General features: G+C 41.3%; 1 protein-coding gene across 5 annotated transcripts in view; it reads left to right on the top strand.

The window, feature by feature from the left end:
- Window positions 1–21,664, top strand: part of INPP4B (inositol polyphosphate-4-phosphatase type II B) — a gene marked incomplete at its 5' end in the record, with an annotated part of 285,439 nt that overhangs the window by 223,569 nt on the left and 40,206 nt on the right. For all 5 annotated transcript variants that reach the window (XM_079989479.1, XM_079989481.1, XM_079989482.1 and 2 more), the window contains 2 exons: window positions 2,543–2,755; window positions 9,959–10,106. In XM_079989479.1, the coding sequence (XP_079845605.1) occupies window positions 2,543–2,755; window positions 9,959–10,106 (361 nt within the window). The remainder of the gene's footprint in view (window positions 1–2,542; window positions 2,756–9,958; window positions 10,107–21,664) is intronic.

Here is a 21,664-nt window from a genome sequence, read left to right as displayed (position 1 = left end):
TTGTATCTCAATTGCCACAATTCTTCCTTGTTCATCTTTGAATAAGAGTTTAGGTGCCAGGCTCTCCTTTGCATAAATCACCACTCCTCTCTTCTTTACTTTGTCCGAAGAGATAAATTCTTGGCCTAGTCTTTTGTTAATTAACACTTTCCTATGGAGCCTGGCCACATGTGTTTCTTGCAAACAGATAATGTCCAATTGTTCCTTTTTTAATATATGAAATATCTTCCTCCTTTTTTCCGGGGAGTTACAACCATGAATGTTCCAGCTCAAAAGTTGCAGAGACATCCTGGATAAATCTGTTATTGTTCTGGTGGTGGTGTCTTTTTTTCTGGGTCTCCAGGTTCTGGGGGTGAAGGTACAACCGATGCTCCAGGCCCAAAGGGTGTTTCAATTCCTTTCTGAAGGTCCTCTCCATGAACAATCAAAAATTTGTCTCTGTCCTCAAGTGTTTTGATTTTAACCTTCTTCCCTCTGAAAGTGAAAGATAATCCCTGGGGAAATTCCCACCTAAAGATGATTGAATTACTCCTTAGCAATCTAACCAGTTCAAGGTAGGCTAAGATCCAACAGTTGTTTCGGGATATCTTTGTAAATTTCAGCCCTTTTATCCAAAATGTCCAGTGACTTTTCGTAGTGTAAGCCTAATATCTTGTCCCTTTCCTCCTTTGATCTCAAAATTATCAAGCAGTCTCTGGGCTTGTCTTTCCTTGCAAATTTTCCAAGTCTAAAAGCCGATATAATTCTAAAGTCCTTTTCCTCTTGGATAGGCCAGAACTTGGTAAATTCTTTGGTCAGGAACTCAGCTAAGTTACCTTCTTCAACCTCTGGTATTGACCTTAATCTTAAATTACTTTCCCGATTCCGCAATTCTAGCATGGACAGATACGTCTGGTGCCCTTCGACTTGTTTGCAGAATGGTTTTACCTCTTGTTCTAAATTTTCAACTTTTTGGCTGGTTGCCTCAGCTAATTTGCTATTTTCTATAGTGGCCTCAGTTAATTCTCCAATTGCTTGTACATTCTGTGCTACCTGTCCAGTTATTTTATTTAGACAGGCTGTGTTTTGATCTATTTTAGCTGTTTGTTCATCAGCTTTCTTGTCCAAAGATTCCACTCTCTTGTCCAAAGATTCCAATTTTTCATATATTTTCTCTAAAATTGCAGCAGTTGCTCCTGTGGCCATATCTTCCAATTGTAGCTGCTCTGTTCCTTCTTCCAACGGCAGCACAGGCACACTTTCTTCTCCCCCTGCTGAGGGCAAAGTAGGTACAGAAGATCTACGTGTCTGCAAAGCTGAGGTTAGGGTTGTTTGTCTAGTTCTTGGTCCTCTTCTTCTTGTACCGCTCATTCCAAGTTTATCTCTGAGTCAAGATCAAATTCAGATGTTCCCATGGGAATACAGCAGCCCCAGAGCACCGTCGAATAGGAGGAAAGGAAAGAGAAAGTAAAATAGTGTCAAAATCCTCTAGGGGGGGCTTAAAATTTCTTATTGAGAGAAGCCGGAACAAAAATAAAAATAAACAGGCTAATAAAGTTCAGTTTATCCAAAGACCTTCTGTAGTTAAAATTTAGCAGAGTTGGTGTTAACAGTGTTACAGTGATTCTGACAAGTACCGGCTGATGATTCAAAGTAGCAAGTTCAAATGCCCTAGATTGTTGCAAGTCCAGTTTTAAAGTAGCTAAGTCTGCAAACTGACAGCTCTGTTCCTGGCAGCCCAAGTATCTGGGCTTCACAGTCAATAAATTGTAATCCAAAAGAAGAGGATAAACACAGTCCATATAAAGAGTAAATCGTGTAGTTAACTTGTGCCCTTTCTTTACGTAAAAGCAATTTCAATGGGTGCTCAAAACAGTCTATTTAAAAGCCTCTTTAACGACTCCACCTCCAGCTCTTTTGCTTTGAAGTTTAAATAGCAGCGGAAGACAGACTTCCTGTTCTCCTCGCTCCGCTTTTAGCCAAATTTCCTCAATTTTAGGTTCAAATTGTAAAGGTCCTTTCTTACTCACGGGTTGTTGCCTTCTAATTCGAAAATTTTTCAGGAAGAAAGGTCAGTGCTCACCGACAGCAGCTGCGCGGCTTCGTTCCGCAGAATAGCGATTGACTCACAGCGCCGCAACCCCCTCTACGATCGGAGGCTCCTTACGGGGTCTCCTCTCCGTTTTAGGGGCCTCTTCTGGCACCCGCCGAGTCCCACGTCCTCAGGCTCTTGCTGCCTGAGGTTTTCGGTGCGGGTCTCCGCTTTGCCGTAGCGGACGACCCGTTTCTGCGGAGCTTCCTCCTCAGCAAGCAAGGAGGACTGCCATTGTCGTTCGCGCCGCCTCCGGAAGTCCCAAATGTTGAGAGAATTTGAAGGTGCCACAAAACTTTATTGTTTTCAAAAGCTTAGCATACCCTTGCACTAAGAGAAGTTGATATAAATAGATAACAAAATACATTTCCTTACGTAGTCTTTGGTGCCATTGTGGCAACTACAGGCTATACTGTAAATTAGATGTAGGTTGCCTGCTTATTACTGACTGCACACTCATTTTAATTCTAGACAGAGTTATTTGTACATGCATTTAAGGATCAGCTGATCAGAAGTGCCCTTTTAGCTCTATACACAGCCCGTCCAGGTTGTGTCCTAAAAAAACCAACTGTGCCAAGGAACAGTGCTGAAGAGAGTGGGGATCAGTCGAATCAGGAGCATCCATCCCAAATCAAGAGACAAGATTCTATACCTCACCATTCGGAATATGACGAGGAGGAGTGGGTAAGTAGCCTCAAAGTTATGTTCTTGGATAAGTCAAATGGTCAATTATGGGTACCATTGCATGCACTTTGGGCTTTATTATTATTATTAATTCCACAGGAGCATCCATCTTAGTCAGCTGCAGGAACCGCAACAGATTGCTGTGACACCTTGAGCACACTTTGTTACATGCAAGAAGCGACTTCATGAATGTGGCAAAGTATGGCACAATAAGGCGAGCAACAAAGGGAGCGACCCAGAGGCCGCAGCCAGTATCGCTGCCTCAGAACATTCAAAGGATTAAAATCTGGCAACTGCATTCCCAAATTTCACTGAAGAATCACTGTCATTGCAAGGAACAAAGTGTAGGAGCCAAAGTGTTGATTTACTGGATGCATGGAGGGAAGCAGTTCTAGGGATGAATCAATGACCTGAACAAACTCCCATTTTGAGTTTACAAAAACTTACATGACTTGTTACCTGGAGGCAATTTGTTTGTTCATCACAAGCAATCAGAGATGTGGCTATTTAAAGTCTGGCTTAGCTTCTCTCTCCTCCTGTACCTTTACAAGGGAAAAGGTAAACTGGGTCACAGCTTGCAATTTGTTGAGCCAGAGGGGGAGAAGTAGGGTCTGTCGGTTATTAAGAACATAATAACTGCCTCCCCAGATCAGACCGAAGATCTTATCTGCTCCAGCAGTTTCCCACCTACAGTGGCCATACAGGAGTCTGTTGATATCCCAGAAGCTATATCAATAAGCTATATAGATATATATAACTTTTTGAAGGCATAATCATGCATTCCAACTGAAAATTTATATGTGGTGCCCAAGCACATGGTGAAAACAGTAAATATATACAACTCTACAAAATTAAAATGCCAGAAGCAGCAGTTTAAATGCTTTTTAATATACTACACAGGATACCTCCCTGCTGGACACGTTCCTCCTGCCCATCACTTTCAAAGGAAGAAAGGAAAGAAGGGGGGCTGCCCAGGACAGAGAAAGCTGGCAGATTAATGACATGCTTCATACCACCTTGCAAACTGTGGGGCAGCTTTTCTCACAAGTTTGCATGAAAAAATGGCATTTTAAGAGTTCATGCTGGAAGTTTCTGTTTGTGCAACACTGTTAGTTACAAATACTGTCAGGCGGTTAAGATCAATGCTGATTAGGCTGCTGAGTAAAATGCAATTGGCCATGGTATTCCTAGGCAGCACCAAAGCAATGCTAACTCCGTAAAGAAAAATATTTCACCTGATGGTTACAGATCGTCTCTGAATAGTTGTTCCCGGTTTCTCTCACCAGCTGTTTCTATCATTCCAAAGCCTCCCTTCAGGGAGGATAAAAAGTCACTCCATACATAATGCAAGAGTTAGGTGGGCAGAGTGCCATTTGGAAGCTACTGTTGTATATTTCTAGCTAGTTAGCATGCCTGGTTAGAAAGTACTTTATGAACAGCAGTGGACACATATGAAAAGACAACAGAGTTATAAGTCCAGGCTTTACTTACCCAAATTTTTGAAAAGAGAAATTTCAGAATGCGTGTGAGAAGATAACACAGTTGATTTGCCAAAACAGATCTTCTAGGAACCTGTGTGGTGTAGTGGTTAACGTGTTGAATTAAGACCTGGGAGACCAGTGTTCAAACGCCTGCTTGAGCCATGAAGCTGGGTGAACTTGGGCCAGTCACAGTCTCTCAGCCTAGCCTGCCTCACAGGGTTGTTGTGAGGATAAAATGGAGGAGGAGCATATACAACACCTTGAGCTCCTTTGAGAAAAGGTGAGGAAATAATAATAATTAATAATAATAATAATAATAATAATAATAATAATAATGACACAATAACTATGTAATCATTGCCCCTAAATATATATACTTTAATATCTTAAGTGTGTCATCTTACTGCACCTTAAGCACAGAAGAAAGCAGGATCAGCCCAGCCATGAGGCAAACTGAGGCAGCCGCTTCAGGCGGCAGAATCCAAAGGGCATGCCTCTCCCCCCCCCCGCATGCCCACTATTGAAAAAGCAGTGGCTTCTGGATTCTGTCAGAGTGCCATGCTTACCAGGAGAGGTCACACAAGGCATCCAGAGCCCTCTGCATAATCTTGTGGTCTCTCACACAATCTCCCCAGAAACCATAGCTGCATGATGCCAGTAAGCAAGACTTTGTTTTTTTTGGGGGGGGGGGGTAGGGGGAAGCAAAAGGAGCAAGGCACATACACAGGACAGCAGTTTTCCTTTTCACCTCAAGCAGGAAACTGGGATGAGCTGCCACCTAAAAGGAAGCACATTTCAGCCACACTTTAGGAGACATAAACATGCAAGTTCGGTTGCAGCGCAGAAGCAAGAAGGGTTATGGTTGAGAAATATCAAAAATAGTACAGACAGAGGGAAGAAAGGACTACCTTGCTAAGCAGTGAGGACAGTTTTCTACAGCAAGATTATTTGCCAGAGTTTAGCCCAGCTTCAATTCAGATTTTGAATGCTTGCTTGCCCTCCTCCTCCCAAGATGTTTTACTTTTCTTTGGGGGGGGGGGAAATGTACCTTTTGGACATGTCTTACAGTGATTCTATTTTAATCTTTATATACATGCACTTGTACTATAATGGTTGAAAGGGAAATAAGATTCTGCCCCCACTTGTGAACCAGAAGGCAGAGGGAGGGGAGGATACATCTAATAATTGCTATTCTGAACCTCAGTGACTTGCATAAAATGTGACAGTGAAGTTTGGCCCATGTCCCAGTATATCTCGGTAGCTATCAGTGTAAACTGGGAATACTTCCAGTGAAGTTAATTGCCTAACATAAATGAAAATGTGGGAAGAACTAGTCCTCCTAATACTAGACTTACCAAAATGCTTCAGCTGTCATTGTATAAGTTCATGTGGCTTTGGGTAAAATCCAAACTGGCCTGAATTGGGCCAATTTGAGCCTCTGATTCAGATTCAGAACCTGTTTCTCTTTAGTGATATTGTTGTATGGTTATGTGTTTGTGTTTTCTTGTCTACATTTTACCTTTCTCTCTCTTTCCAATTTTTATCTTTTCCCCTTTGTATCAAAACTGAATTGTAAACAAACATTTGCACTAAGTCAAAACACTGAATACCATGCTGCAATATCTGGAGACAGCAGGGTGGGCTGGATTGTGGAAAGATGAGGAAAGGGAAGGAGGGGCTACTTTGTCACAAACAGCTACTCTAAAAAAACGGAAGTAAATAATAAGAAACAATAATATAAATAGGCATCATGGGAGGGTAATTATTATCAGGATCTCAGTAGGCAGGAAGCGGGGTGGGGGTGGGTTTAACTCTTTTGTCCACTTCTGTGGCCTTCACAAAAATAACTCCTTTGAAACTGCTAATTGCATTGGAAGGGAAGTCATAGTTTCTTCAGGGCTGCAGCAAGGGAGGAAAGGGTTACTTTGCTTGATCCGGACAGGTATCAAGCTCCTTGCCTTGTGGTTTCTATTTACATTTCACACACAACACACACACACACACACACACACACACACTGCAAATAAACCCTTAATGGCATATCTAGTTTGGCCCTTAGTTAATAAACATGCCAGTTATTTCTATTTCACTATTGTAGACTGCTGTCTTATGCACAGTAAGCTGTGAGTAAAATCTCACTGAACAGTGTTTCTTGCTAATGAGTAAACATACGGAAGATTGTACTGTTAGAAGCATTTTTGTCAAGGTTAAGGGGGATTTCTATTTTTCATTTTTGCAAAAGTTGGAAGGTTGCATACTTCTTTCAGTGCCAGTACAATACAGTCTTTAAACATCATGTTGTTATGCTTGTTATGCTTGAAATGAAATAGAAATTTAGCATTGATTTTTACCAAAGGCTTATTTTAGTTGTCTTTCAGAAATAAAAAGATCAAATAAGGGCAAATCAACTCTGGGATTGAGAAAAACTCACGAGTTTAATTTTACCACTGTGATAACTCCCACAGGGGTGAAGTTTTAGTTCAGATAAACATGTGTGCACTTACAGAACAAGGACATGAATAACTTATTGCTAAGCAGGGTGTTGGTTTTTTTAACAGGAGTGAGTCAGGTTTGATTTCAGGGTTTGTCAGAGATGGGGAAAAAATAGGTTCTGGTATATAGATTTTTAAAACACGGAGAGAGAAAAGCAGAGGGAGATAACACCTAAGTAAACACCCAAGGGAAATAAATTATTTCCTATGAAATAAAAACATTTAAGCTAAAATCACATTCCTTCATAATTCCTCTCTTGAGTCCACAGGTGATTAGATCATTTGTTCATTCTATAATCCATTAGTCAGGTAGGTCTTTAGAAATAATCTAGTAAGTGGGGGATTTGTCAGCTATTAAAAGCAGTACCCAGAAATATAAAAAGTAAACACAAACCAGAGTTATTTATAGAGGACTAATGTTTTCAAAAAACAACAACCCTGCAAACCTTTTATATAAAGATGCAGGTGCAAGGTGACTGGTTATGGCAGATAGTGCATATACATGTCAATAATTGCTGGCACAATACTGTAATTTTTAAAAAATGTGTTCATGCTGCAGACTGAGCTTGTATAAGCTTTTGAACTCTTCTACAACATTATCAAGGGACGCGGGTGGCACTGTGGGTTAAACCACAGAGCCTAGGACTTGCCGATCAGAAGGTCGGCGGTTCGAATCCCCGCAACGGGGTGAGCTCCCGTTGTTCGGTCCCTGCTCCTGCCAACCTAGCAGTTCGAAAGCACGTCAAAGTGCAAGTAGATAAATAAGTACCGCTCCAGCGGGAAGGTAAACAGTGTTTCCGTGTGCTGCTCTGGTTCGCCAGAAGCGGCTTAGTCATGCTGGCCACATGACCCGGAAGCTGTACGCTGGCTCCCTTGGCCAATAAAGCGAGATGAGTGCCACAACCCCAGAGTCGGCCACGACTGGACCTAATGGTCAGGGGTACCTTCACCTCACAACATTATCATCATTAATTTTCTCCTACTTAGTATTCTATCCTGCACTTTCACATATCTCTTTAGAAATATTCCACTTTTACCTGTCTTTACGTTATTGTTATACTGTTCCTTTTCTTTCATGGGCAGATAAAAATAGCTGCTGATGATCTTGTTGATAATTCAGCCCATGTGCTTTTACCTTATTTCAACAGCTGATCAGAAACATGAAGCTAGCTAGATATTGTAAGCTAGCTTTACCATGTGATTGAAGATCCAGTAGTTGAGTTTACAAGTAACTGTGACATGCTGAACAGTTATGTAATGCTGATTGAACCTGATATATCACTGCTCAAGGCATCTGATTCTCTCCCCATAAAACTTGTTTCCTGATTTCCATGGCCTATTAAAACCTGCTGTTAATGAACAGTCAAGTAAGCACAATTGCTTGAAGTCACAGCTTTAATCCACCACGGTTCCTTTTTATTCTTAGAATGTGTTCTCTGCCACTGACCCACTGCAAACATAAACCACAACACCACAGGCATCCATGCTATGCTTTGCATACTTGCAAACACAATGAAATGTTTACTAGCCCTCAAAAAATTATGGAGCTGAACTTAAAGATGGTGAGCACAACCCAGTTATTCTTTCTTGATCTCTCAGTGGCTTTCAGTACTATTGACCATGATCTCCTTCTCAGCCAACTTAGTGGAATGGGTATAGAGGCACTGTTTTACAGTAGTTCCAGTCCTATGGGTTGGTTTCCAAGAATGATAATGAGTGATTGTCTTTTGGCCCCTTGGCAGATGTGCTGTGTGATATCATAGGATACCATTATGTCCCCAATGTTGTTTCACATCTATATGAAGCAATTTAGAGATTCAGAGATTTGGGGCAAGGCCTCATCAGTATGCTGGTGGTGCCCACCTATATTTCTCAGTAGCACCCAAATGAAGAGAGGCTGTGCAAACCCTAAACTGGTCCCTGGACTCAGTGGTGGACTCTGAATTGTGGCAAAAATGAGGTGCTGTAGGTGAATGGTTCCCAAGAACAGATAATTGGTCAATTGCCTGCTTTGGGTGGGGCCATACTGCCCTTGAAAGAGCGGGTTCATAGTCTGGAGGTGCTCCTGGTTCTGTTTTGTTGCTAGAGGCCTGGGTCACCTCAGTAGCTAGGACACCTGACCAGTGTCATCTGTGAGCTGGTAATCACAGGCTGTATTACTGCAATGCTGCACTTGAGATTTGTCCAGAAGTTGTAATTAGTGCAAAATGTAGGCAGCTCGAGTGCTCACTGGGGCAGGATATAGTCAACATATTACCCCACTGTTGAAAGAATTGCACTGGCTGTCAGTTAGCTACTAGATACGTTAAAGGTGCTAGTTTGATGTGCAAAGCCCTCTATAGCTTGGGACCAGGATACCTGAAAGGTGGCCTTACTTGTATACCTATCAATCACTGCACTCTGCAGGTAAGGGCCTCTTGCAGATATCGTGTTATCAGGAGGTCCATTCTTCATAATGTCGAAATGGGGCCTTTTGTGTTGTTGCACCTCCCCTTTGGAATTCCTTCCCCTTGAATATTAGAAAATGACATCCTTTGGGCACCTACTAAAGGCCTTCCCCTTCCAAGAAGCCTTTTACGTTGAGATATTTCCCTGTCTGCATCTGTACTGGAATTGTTTTTAGGATGTTTTGTTGCTTTATCATGTGATGCTTGCTGCCCTGTGCTCCTTTCGCAGGAAGGGTGGGATATGAATTTAATTTTATATGACTTTTAAAAATGCCACTTCCCACTTGGAGGTATTGAGTATCTTCAGGGACTGGGCTTCTCGTCAGTTATGTAAACATGTACTAATGTATTTCATCTTGAAGAAAATAGCTATACTCTTCCCTTAGAATATACATCAGCCCAAACAGCTTCAGATGCACAAGAATAAATTTTGCCAAAATAAATTTGAAAAAGTGGGAGCTGTGGTCCACAACTGTATATGTGACATCATATTTGTCAATCTTTGAGGTATTACATGTGTCTTTCTCTTTGCTGCAATATACTAACATGGATGCTCCTCTTGGAATAGTCTGTGGCAATTCTAAACACAGTGACAATCCTAGAATAATTTATTCTGCAATTGTACTTTTGAAGTAAGTAGCAAAGATCTTCTGCTGAAGTAGATTCAAAGCTGGAATATATTGTTTTGTTATTATTCACTATAGTAAGGAAACTAATAAATCTACTGTTGTGTCTTTAAATGCATTTTTAAATATTGAGTGGTGAAACTGATACTTTTTTCAGGACAGGGTGTGGGCCAATGTGGGGAAGAGTTTAAACTGCATTATTGCAATGGTGGATAGACTGCTTGAGAAAGACAACATGCCCAGCATCACTACGGAAAATGGAAACGACCCTCTACCAGCAGAGCATGTGACGTCTCATCTAAGTGGTAGGAAGCACATTTTTATTATCATTGAAGAGCTGAATAAAATGAAAAGGCCACAGGAAAGAGAGAGGAGGCGAGTTGGTAGATGAAAGTGCTGATGGTATAGTTTTGCATGATTCTGGCCTTGAATGTGGGGAGATTATTTATCAAATTGCATCTCCATAGTGGAGTCAAGAATTGCTTGCAGTGCTTAATTTTTGTGTGTGTGCTACAAGGAAACCTCTTTGAAAGAACAGTCTTCTGCTTTGAAGTTTATGACATATTTTAATCTGCTTTAGGCTCTCCTTGAAAACAGTGTTCAGAGGAAGAGTCAAGTGCACACACTTAACCCTTACCAGGCTCGGTAGGAAATAGAGGGAAAGGCAGTTGACAGGTGCCTCTTTGACATAAATTTATGTGCTGTTCTCAAAATAAATATATCATTATGGTTTGTGCAAACTATCTGAATAGTGGGGTCATAGTCACAACTGGTTTCTAGCATGAAAAATAGACTTGGGAGGTTTGTCCTGTTGTTGGTCACAGTTACTACTTTCAGTGGGAACCTCTGTATGTGTGCTCAGAAGTAATTCCCATGGAGTTCAATGGGACTTACTAGCATGCATAATATTGCAGTCTTAATGTTTGTTGTTGTTTAGTCGTTTAGTCGTGTCCGACTCTTCGTGACCCTATGGACCAGAGCACGCCAGGCACTCCTCTCTTCCACTGCCTCCCGCAGCTTGGTCAAACTCATGTTTGTAGCTTCAAGAACACTGTCCAACAATCTCATCCTCTGTCGTCCCCTTCTCCTTTGCCCTCAATCCTTCCCAACATCAGGGTCTTTTCCAGGGAGTCTTCTCTTCTCATGAGGTGGCCAAAGTATTGGAGCCTCAGCTTCACGATCTGTCCTTCCAGTGAGCACTCAGGGCTGATTTCCTTAAGAATGGATACGTTTGATCTTCCTGCAGTCCATGGGACTCTCAAGAGTCTCCTCCAGCACCATAATTCAAAAGCATCAATTCTTTGGCGATCAGCCTTCTTTATGGTCCAGCTCTCACTTCCATACATCACTACTTAATGTTTATTTTGTTTATTTTGCACTAAATATGTGCCAGAGGAGCTACAGTGACAAGTGAAAGATGAATCCGGACTCACTTTTAACATAAAATAAAATAAAATGAATTTTTGCTAATGGAAATAGAAGGGCCTGTCTCCTAAGCATAAGGAAAAGCATGGTGGGTGGTGCAAAGCAGAATGAAGAGAATTAACAGCAAATGACATTATAGGTAGTGAGCTGAGAGTGAGAACCAGATAACAAGGAGCAAAGAGGTGGGCAGCTTTTCAATGCAATGAGTGGGAGACTGAGCTTTTTTCATAAAGCAACAGGGACAATCAGAGTCACAACTGCTGGCTAATTAGTTAAGGGAGCATTGGGGGAATCATGAGACCAAAGGAACAGCTAGAGGAGCACTTTGACAAACAGAAAAAAACAAAAGTAAAAGAAGAAGTAGTTTGTGAAGTATATGGCTAAGGGATTATGGGTAGGGTGGAAAGATAAAAGTCAGAGGGTCAAAGCACCACCATTAGCAAGGAGGTATGTTTTATGACAGTATTAATAAGATCTTTGGCTTTGTTTACTCTTGAAAAGAAATGAGTGACTAATTACCACTGTGATCCTGTGCTTGACAACCCACACATATGCACTGTATCTTACTTGTTAAAGAACAGGTTCTGTAGTGTTTTCTACAGTTTGTGTTTAGCCCAGAAATCTTAGACTGCTGGAAGCTGTCCAGAGTGGCTGGGACCGTCCAGCAGATGGACGGGGTACAAATAATCACATCATTACTACCATCATTGGATCAGAGAGTTGGAAGGGACCCTGAGGATCATTTACTCCAGCTTAGAATAGGAATGGTTCATCAGGTTCTTTCCAGCTCTGTGCATCTTGACTTTGTGATATAAATAAACAGGACTGCTACTCACACAAGATCTTGTGATGCTGTCAATTTGTAACATTTCTGCGAATGCAAGTACTGAGTGCCCAGACTTAGGCATCCAGTAATAGATAACTAATATTATGAATTGCTGTGGAGAATGTTCTCTGTGGCTTTAACATTTTTTTAATTCCCTACAGCTACTGACCATTAAAACACTGGTGCTTTAAAACTGTGTGGCACAGCTTTCACCTTGGGATTTTCAGTTGCAATTTCCACAGTAATGTCTTTACTGTAGGAGGCAAAGCTAACATATGCATGATTTACTGTGCATGTACTCGCCACCCCAATTTGCTATAACATTTTATATTTGTGGCTGTAGTGTGTGTGTGTGTGTGTGTGTGTGTGTGTGTGTCCAGCAGGAAGGCTGAATAGTAAGTTGCTTGTAGTAGATTAGCAAATGGAAGATATTATTTTAAGGAAAATTGTTGTTCGGGTGCTATGGAATCAAAATAGAATTTCCTACAAGTCTGTGTGCATTCTGGCACCCTATAGAAAAGAATAAAGAAAACAAAGCAGTGACACTTAATTGTTTAAATGGGTTTTTTTTTGTACCATTCTTTTGATGCAACACTTCTGTGGTGTGGTTTGCTGTTGTTTTACATGCTTGTGGTATTTTCTGTTAAAATCTGCATACCCTTGATTTATTTCTTAGATAGCTAGCTTTAAATTAGGAATATATTATCTCTGATCCTTCTTGAAGACCAATGTTTGAGTACTTTCTTAAAGCTGAATTTGGGAGATCAGTTTCCATGGTAACTATCTATGGTGTCATCAGCACAGTATTATGATTTCACTGCAGGATAAAGCAAGTAGAAAGCATTCATTTTTTAAGGTAGAGGATTGTTGTAAAGCACTGTACGGTCTCTGTGTTTGCAGGAGAAAATTAAAGTTAATATTTTCCATGTCTCTTTCCATAGAATTCAGGCTGTAGATTTCCCTTTTTCAAAATGAAATCCCAACATTGTGAGGATTATCATACTTGCTGTACAGAGAGATTCTATTTATTAAGGGCTGAATTTCTGATCACTCGGTTCGCCAACTCCACTGTCATCCCCCCCCCCCATTAACCCACTATAACTTCCCTTTCCCAGCCCAGGCAACTACTATGCTCACTTTTCACCTTCCCATTCCTATTCTGATTTTCTCTCTTCTGTTCTGCAATCCCACTTTGCACCTGTTTTCACCTTCATGTGCATGCCCCCTCCTTTTGTGGACCCCCCCCCCGCACATAAACCACCCACATGTAAACCACCAGAATCTTCCTCCTCCCACACATTGCAACTATGAATTACCCTTTTCACTTTCCACCCATTTAAGAGGGCCCTCTTTTTCAAACCATTTCGTGCCACTGCTTCCGTCTTCAAACCCATTACCCTGGTCCCTCCTCCCTCCTTTTTGTGATCCCCTTTGCACCCCCTCTTTTCACCACCACTCCCCTTTTCTTTCTACCTTCCTCCTCACTTTTTTTCAATTCTCCCTTGCACATAGATAAAAAATAATAAAAATTGTCCAGTAGCACCTTAGAGACCAACTAAGTTTGTTCTTGGTATAAGCTTTCGTGTGCATGCACACTTCTTCAGATACACTGAAGAGACGGTGAGCTCCCGTTGCTCGGTCCCTGCTCCTGCCAACCTAGCAGTTCGAAAGCACATCAAAGTGCAAGTAGATAAATAGGTACCGCTCCGGCGGGAAGGTAAATGGCGTTTCCGTGCGCTGCTCTGGTTTGCCAGAAGCAGCTTAGTCATGCTGGCCACATGACCCAGAAGCTGTACGCCGGCTCCCTTGGCCAATAAAGCGAGATGAGCGCCGCAACCCCAGAGTCAGCCACGACTGGACCTAATGGTCAGGGGTCCCTTTACCTTTACCTAAGGTGATACTGGACAATTTTTTTTAAAATATATATTTCAACTATGTCAGACCAACACAGCTACCTACCTGAATCTAGACCCTTGCACATAGATCACCCCCATATCTATGCCTTATCCTCTTTCCTATTCTGCAGCCTCCTCTGCACACCATTATCACCTTCACCCCCTTTCTCCTACCTCCTCCTTCCTCCTTTTTTCCAACTCTCCCTTGCACAAAGACCATCACCCCTTTTCTGTGCTGCTGCTTCTCTCTTACTTTGTAGCCTCCTTTGTGCACATACCCATGTTGATAGGCGTTGCTGTATCTTTAAGATGAATAAAACCTTAAAATGCAATCCCTTTCATTAAGGTTGTTCAGTTACAGAAGGCTAAGTTCAGTTGACGGATGGTGTTCACGTGCTAATAAAACATTTCTTCTAAATTGCTACATTGTATCTGGAACATCTTGATGAAGGAGTGAAATACACTGTGGGAAGGTACTATGGAATGTTTGAGGGCTCTGCATCCTTTATCTCCCTCACATGAAGCAGCTGAGGAGTGAAAGAGAGGGAAGTTTAAAACAGCTTTTCCCCCCTTTCGGTGTTTCTTCCTTCTTGCTGTACTCAAACAATGGCAGAGATTTGAGTAAAGCAGAGATGGAGAGACTCTGAGCCATTGTGCCCAACCAACTAATTTTAATAAGAAGCAGTATCAGAGATGGGTAAAACACATAAGCCAACACTAAAAGGCTAGTACAACAATGCATTACCCAACTCCCTTCTTGCTGTACTCAAACCTTGTTTTAAAATGCCATTATCCCCCATGTCACACCCTGCTTGCTCTAGTCAAATCTCTGACATTGTTTAAAATCTGCACTTTCACCCCATGACTTGGAATATTGGAGGAGGAAAGCACAGAGACCAAGGCAATAGCACTAGTTTTCAAAAACGATTTATTGATTTCACCTGTTCAAGAGCTCACAGTCATTCAACACATTCACATGTGATCTGCAGGGATATAGTTATCAAAGGCAGTTGCTCTGTGTAACTAGATGGCTAGTTACTAGCACAGAGGAAGGATAAAATAAGGTGACGATGGATGCTTCACAGTGCTCATTTAGGTGCTGCAGAGGGTTTTGCCCCCAAATGGCTCTGTCTCTCAGCTTCCTATACTCTCTGCTTAGTCTCTTATTGTGTGACAAGTAGACTGACATATTGATTGTAGACCTTTAGGGTTGCATGCCCCTTTTCTGGCTGCATGATGAAAGGTCATCATCTCTGACCTTATCAGGGTGTCTCTAGGCAAATGGGCACAACTGTCCTGTAATGTGACATTTATCTTCCCAAGAAATTTTGTTTCCTAAAATAAAAGCCCCATTTGCCAGAGAGAGCCATCAGCCAACTGGAACTCCCCCCCCCTTTTTTTGACAACCTCACAGAACAACTTTTCCAAATATCTATCCTACTCTTATTCATGTAGGTCATAATTGATGGCATTAGAAACAGCAATATTGTAAAAGTGACAAACTGTACATGAATATATATTCCCAAAAATTTCAGGCTCATTTTGCAAAATAATAGGTGCTTGACAGGACTGGATTGTGTGCTGTGACATGGCTGCTAATAGGGTCAGTGCAATCTTAGGCTGCATTAACAGAAGCATAGTATCCAGATCATGAGAAGTAAGGGTTACACTCCATTCTGCTGTTCACACCCCATCTGGAGTCTTGTATCCAGTTCTGGATGCCACATCTGAGAACAGATGCTGACCAACAGGAACATGTCCAGAGGGTGGTGATCAGAATGGAGATGGGGATGGAAACCAAGTCCTGTGAGAAGTAGTTGAAAGAGGTGGACTTGCTTAGCCAAGAGAAGCTTAAGGGGAGATTCAATCATGGTCTTCAAATATCTGAAGGGCTCTCATGCAAAAGGTGGAGCAAAGTTGTTTTCTTTCGAGGGGGAAGGGGGCAGAAAATCTGAAGGCAAACAGATCTTGGCTCAACATTGGAAGAGATTTTATAGCAGTATGAGTGGTTTGACAGTGGAATAAACATGTCTTGGGAAGGTGATGGACTCTCCTTTACCTCATATAAGCTAAGGTTGGACAGTCACCTGTGTGAGATGCTGCATTGTAGAGCCTACATTGAGGAGCAAGTTGGAATAGTCCCTTTCTAACTTTTGAGCACCAGGAGATACCCCTGCTGTTTCTTCCATTCTCCATGCTGGCCTCTTTTTCCATGCCATCTGTGTCAGCCAGAAGATATGCAGGAGGAGGAGAATGGTGGCAACCATGAATAATATCTAGCTAATAGGTAGGGATGGTTCTAGACCAGTTGTGCTTCCAACTGTGCCTCATACCCATAACATCCAAATGAGGGTTCCAGAAACATAGCATTTAGACCAGCGGTTCTCAACCTGTGGGTCCCCAGATGTTGTTGGACTACAACTCCCATCATCCCTGAGCTCTGGCCTTGCTAGCTAGTAGTAATGGGAGTTTAGTTCAACAACATCTGGGGACCTACAGGTTGAGAAAGGCTGATTTAGACAGTGCCATAATGATTACACAGACAAATCTTCCATTGTTTCATTTCATTTTTATCTGACTCTTTCACCCAAAGCATGGATGCTACAATAATTCATAAGGTTCAAATTGTGATCCAGGAATTGCAATTCCACTGGGGTGTACAAGTATTTTTAAATAATAATATTTTTTTTAAAAAAAAACCCACTCTATGCTAAATCATACTCAGTTTGTTTTCTGCTGATAGGAGACATTCTTGGTGGCTGGATGTTGTAATATCTTGACATGCTGCTCAGAAAGAAAAGCTAGATGTGATGCTATGTAAAGCACTTTGCAGAATCTCGGAGAATTGTATAGAGAGGCTGAGAAGAACTGTAATGAAACTGAGAACCTTTCATCTCATTGAGCCATTAGTCCTTAGAAATACTTTTACTCTAGATATGAAATTGACAAGGAACTTCAGACCTCTTGTCAGTTTCACCTCTACGGTGAAAAGGTTCCCCATGACTACTTGACACTTATTGCAGCTCCTTGCAGCTTTCCCCCATACGTCTCCTTGATGAAGCAAGATGTTTTATGTTATGCAAAGGCTGCAAAGAGCAGCAGCAAAACTCACAGTGAAGGGATCCCCCCCCCCCCAGATCCATTGTGGAAGTGAAAGAAAGTTTGACAGCTAACTGATCTTTGCAACCTTTGCATGGGGGCTGTAGATGATGTTCAATTACCCTGAAGAGAACTTGCGTGGTGGCTAACAGCTGAATGTGCACCTGTTTCTTGAGCAAGATGGAGATCCATTGAGAGCCAGCATGATAAAATGGATATTGGAAAACATGAGTAAGATGTTCTTCACATTCCTAATTCAAAGGGCCCCCAAATGCTGTAAAGTTTCAAGATAATGCCTCGAAGCTGCTCTCCCAGTTGAATTCCTCCTTGAAGTTCTATAAGAGCAAATATAATGACAATTAATGTTATTTCACCCCACATAAAATAAGCTAATAAAAATAATAAACTACAGTGCTACGCAGAAGGGCAACTCAGTCCCTGAATGTACGAAGTGCAGTCCAAATATTGGAGAAGACATTAATCCATTCCAAAGAGCTTAGGTAATGGGTCCTTAACTAGAATTACATTCATGAAGCAAATGGTTAATTGACTCTGTATTGTATGAATAATCCTGAGCTATGAGGCTTTTATAAATAAAACCTTTTGGTTTAGTATGTAATGTCTAATTATACTGTATTGAATTTTATTCAAGCTTCTTAGAACTCCAGGGTTTGCCTCACTTGCTTAAATGTGGCATTAATCAAGAAGCACCATCTTCTCCATATCTTTGACCTATTTAATTCCTCAGCTGGTGGCTAGCCACGTTGGCAGTATTCACAGTGAAGTGAACAAAAGATTGTGACAAAGATGGGATGAAATTAAGCATATTCCACTGGCCTATGCTTCCTTTTTTCTTATCTCTGTTACTAAAGAAAGGTGGTTATTTTCTGTTTTGATGTTGGTTATATACCATTACTTATGTAAAAAGTGGTGATATTGTGAGGCAGCTCTCCTATAAAAGAAATTATTTGTGAATGCAACATAAAAATGTCTGCACATTCCTTTAAATCCAAGTTATGTAGGTGCACTAGATATCAGGTAGGTAATTGTTCCTATCTTTACATATTGTTATAAAGGACAGACTACCCCATGGTAACTTATGAGGCCCTCTGGGTCCTCTCTGGGACATCAGCTGAGCAGAGAGAAAAGGAAGGAAGGAAAGTATGTATGCAGTAGAGCCTTAAATACCATTGCAACAGAACAACCTGTTCTTCAAGGTCTTCAATTGCAACTCTTTCCTCTTCAGAAAGATCTGTTGTAGTAAGTGAAAAATACTCCAGTTGCTTGAAATTTTGAGGGCTATTGTTTGCACCTTTGCTGCAAATCTTACTGAAGAGAAAGTACAAAGTCTTTTGTATTCCCTTCCCCCAGCAAAGCAGAGAGGTAAGACTCAACTTGTATACCTTGCAAATATGCAAAAAAGGGTTATTATTGTATTTTGCAATTGCATGCATGTAATTTTCAGTATGCAGTTGCAGAGCTGAGAGGCAGGGGTCCTCTGCTGCTTCAGAGAACTACAGGTTATATTGTACAGCATAGGCTATTTTACTTGAACAATCTGGAATTGTTTGCTTTTCAGGTCATGATCCTGCTCTCTGCTTTTGGCACACTGAGGCTTTGCTATAGGTTGCTGTCAAAGGTGGGAGAGGATGCTTGGCTGTTGTGCCTTTGGGCTCTTAAGTACACCTGTGAGCATTGCCTCAAAGCTCCATCTTCAGATGCTACAAGGAAATGGCACAGGTCAATTTCCTGTGTGTTTCTTTTCATCCAGTATAATATCAGAAAAGGATTTGTGCAGATCCCTTCCTGTAAAAGGGTGGTAGTGCATTTGATGCCTAAGCATCCCTTCAGAATATTGGAAACACCAGTATCATTGAATTAGGTAGGCTAAGTTAGATGTCATTAAAATCAGTGAGGCAAGTTAGCCATGACTTTGTTCAATTGGACCTAAGTTTAACTAATGTAATCTGGACTGAGCCTACCAGGAGGCTCTAAAATGGTGTACACATTACCATGTGCTGTAGCTCCAGTACACTCCCATTGCCATTGTTTGAAACCATGTACACAGGATGCTAGCCACAATCCACATATTTCCTTTAGCTTCTTGAGGAATACTCTTGCTTGATGTGTTTTCCTTCAAACCAACTTCCAACTTTGAAAATTTAAGCCACATTCACTTCGCAGTTAAGCTGAGGTGTGTACATTTGACCCAGCTGTTCATGCATTTGTGGCAGCTTCATGACTAGGAGTTGGGGGGGCAGACGTTACAGGTAATTTGCATTAGGCGAAGACATCTCTGGCCTCTCTCTGGTGCGTACAGCAACATGTAAATGCAACTTGAAATGCAGTGGGGGGAAACATTTTGAGCTGGTTTTTGTGTACATAGCCTAGGAAACCCGGTTTAATTGAATAATAACTGATTATATGTTGGTGTTTCAGGCTTATTAAGTGGCTCCACCTACTGGAGATAAAACATAACAGTGGAAAAACTAATCAAAATTTCCATGCAAAGCGTTTTGATGGCTTACATAAATAATTGAATTTCACTTAACATTGTATTAGGCTGCCAAGATATTAAAATGCATTATCGTCAGTATCACTGTATTGCTATCACAACATGAATATATTACATATTATATTAAGACAGAACTCTATGCTCTTGAGACTTTTGGGGAAATCCTAAATATAAAATATTGTAGTGTTCGTAAGTATTCTGAAACACATACCTTCAATATGTTCTATACATTTGTACTATAATAAGTCCTCTGATGCTAATGTAAGATAGATGTAGGTTGAGGTCAAATGTGGTATAGCAGAGTCTTAACACTTTCCAAACCTCTAGCAGTTACAGTTGAATTTGCAGTTCATTTTTAGAATACTGAAATCATGAGTTTTGCTTGGATGCTAAATTAGCTGTGCTATATAATAGCTTGGTGGTTTCAGGATCTGTTAGGAACCTAATTTTAAGCAAATGCTCTTTGCCTTCAGTTACAAAGATGGAATGAACAATTAAGTAAATGTATGGTATGGTAGGTCATACAATAAACTTTGTCGTTATCAGTGGGAACCGACAGAGGAAGGGGGGAAAAGAGCCCAGGATACTGTGAGAATCACAAAAGCACCAAAGGATGCTAAATCTGCTACAGTTGTAAAAAAAGGAAAGAAAAAAGGCAATGTTTGCATTAGGAAAAATGTTCTAGTAAGGAACAATCTGTATCTTTGTTCAAAGGCAAAAATGAGGTCACACCTGGGTTCTTATTTCCACTTTTCATCACACCTGTTAATTCAAACTCTGAATTAAAAATGGATTGAAACTGGGAACAGATGAAAAATAGAGTTTTCTATAGTGATTAAAGGAGTAGAAATTAACTTGGGGAAAAATATGGAAGCACTCTACAGATATATTGTAGAAATTAACATCATGGGAAAGGTTTGATGCCATCAGCCATAGTATCCTTCTGAAGCAGCTGTCCAAGTTTGAAGTGGGTGGCACCGCTTTGCAGTGGTTCAATTCCTACTTGAATGAATATTTCCAGAGGGTGATGTTTGGGGAGTGTTTTTTGGCCCCATGGAGCCTTCAATGTGGGTTAGATTTTATCCCCTATACTGTTTAATGTCTACATGAAACCACTGAGTGGGGTTATCCAGAATTTTGGAGTGTTGTCAGCAATATGCTGATGACACAGGGCTCTACCTCTCCTTTACATCTGCAGGTGAGGCAGTGGATGTGCTGGACCCTTGTCTTGTATTGGTAATGGGCTGGATGAGAGCCAACCAACTGAAGCTCAAACCAGATAAGACTGAGGCACTGGTAGTGGGCAGTTCCCAAGACCAGATGGGTGGTAGGTTGCCTGCTCTTGATGGGGTTATACTCCCTCTGAAGGAGCAGGTACGTAGCTTGGGGATGTTCCTGGATCCATGGCTGTTGCTTGAGGCTCAGGTGGCCCTGCTGTGCCCCTGGCTGGACAGGGATAGCCAAATGTCTGCCATCTATGCAATGGCAACCTCTAGGTTAGATTACTGCAATATGTAGGCTGGCTGAAAGGCCTCACAGACATGTTGTGGGTGGTGGTGGAGGATGTAAAGGGAATGAATTGCTTTTAAGCTGCATTGGCAATGTACAGTTGTTGTAACCCCTTGTAAAATTGTTCACAAATAAGAATAAATTGGCAGTCCGCCCCCCCCCCCCATGAATGTCAGAAAGTGAATTTGTCATATGTCAAGCTGCTGATTAACTGTTTCCTCTCAAAGCAAGGAGGAGGTTTGTTTTCTCTAGTATACATCCATGGGTTGTTGGGTTTTGGTTTTTTGTTTTTTTCTTTTACTACATGCAATCACTCGATAAAGAAATCAATATGTTGCACTTCCTTAGCTTGACTCGAAGATCAGAGTATCATAACTATTTCGCTCAGTTGACCAAGCATTTCATTTATTTTGTTTTCCAGCTTTGATTTCCTCTCAGGCTGCTGTTACTTTGGGAAGTTCATTTAATTGCATCAACTAGGCTATGAACAACAAGTTGATTTTTGTGGATGTGGTGTTGTATTGAGAATGCAGGGATGAGCTGAGCTAATAATCTCATACACCATAAACAGCAGTGTGTGAGAGGAACTGCTGC

Source organism: Podarcis cretensis (genome assembly GCF_951804945.1).
Source record: "Podarcis cretensis genome assembly, chromosome: 9".
Classification (NCBI taxonomy): Eukaryota; Metazoa; Chordata; class Lepidosauria; order Squamata; family Lacertidae; genus Podarcis; species Podarcis cretensis.
This window is presented reverse-complemented; position numbering and strand designations above follow the sequence as displayed.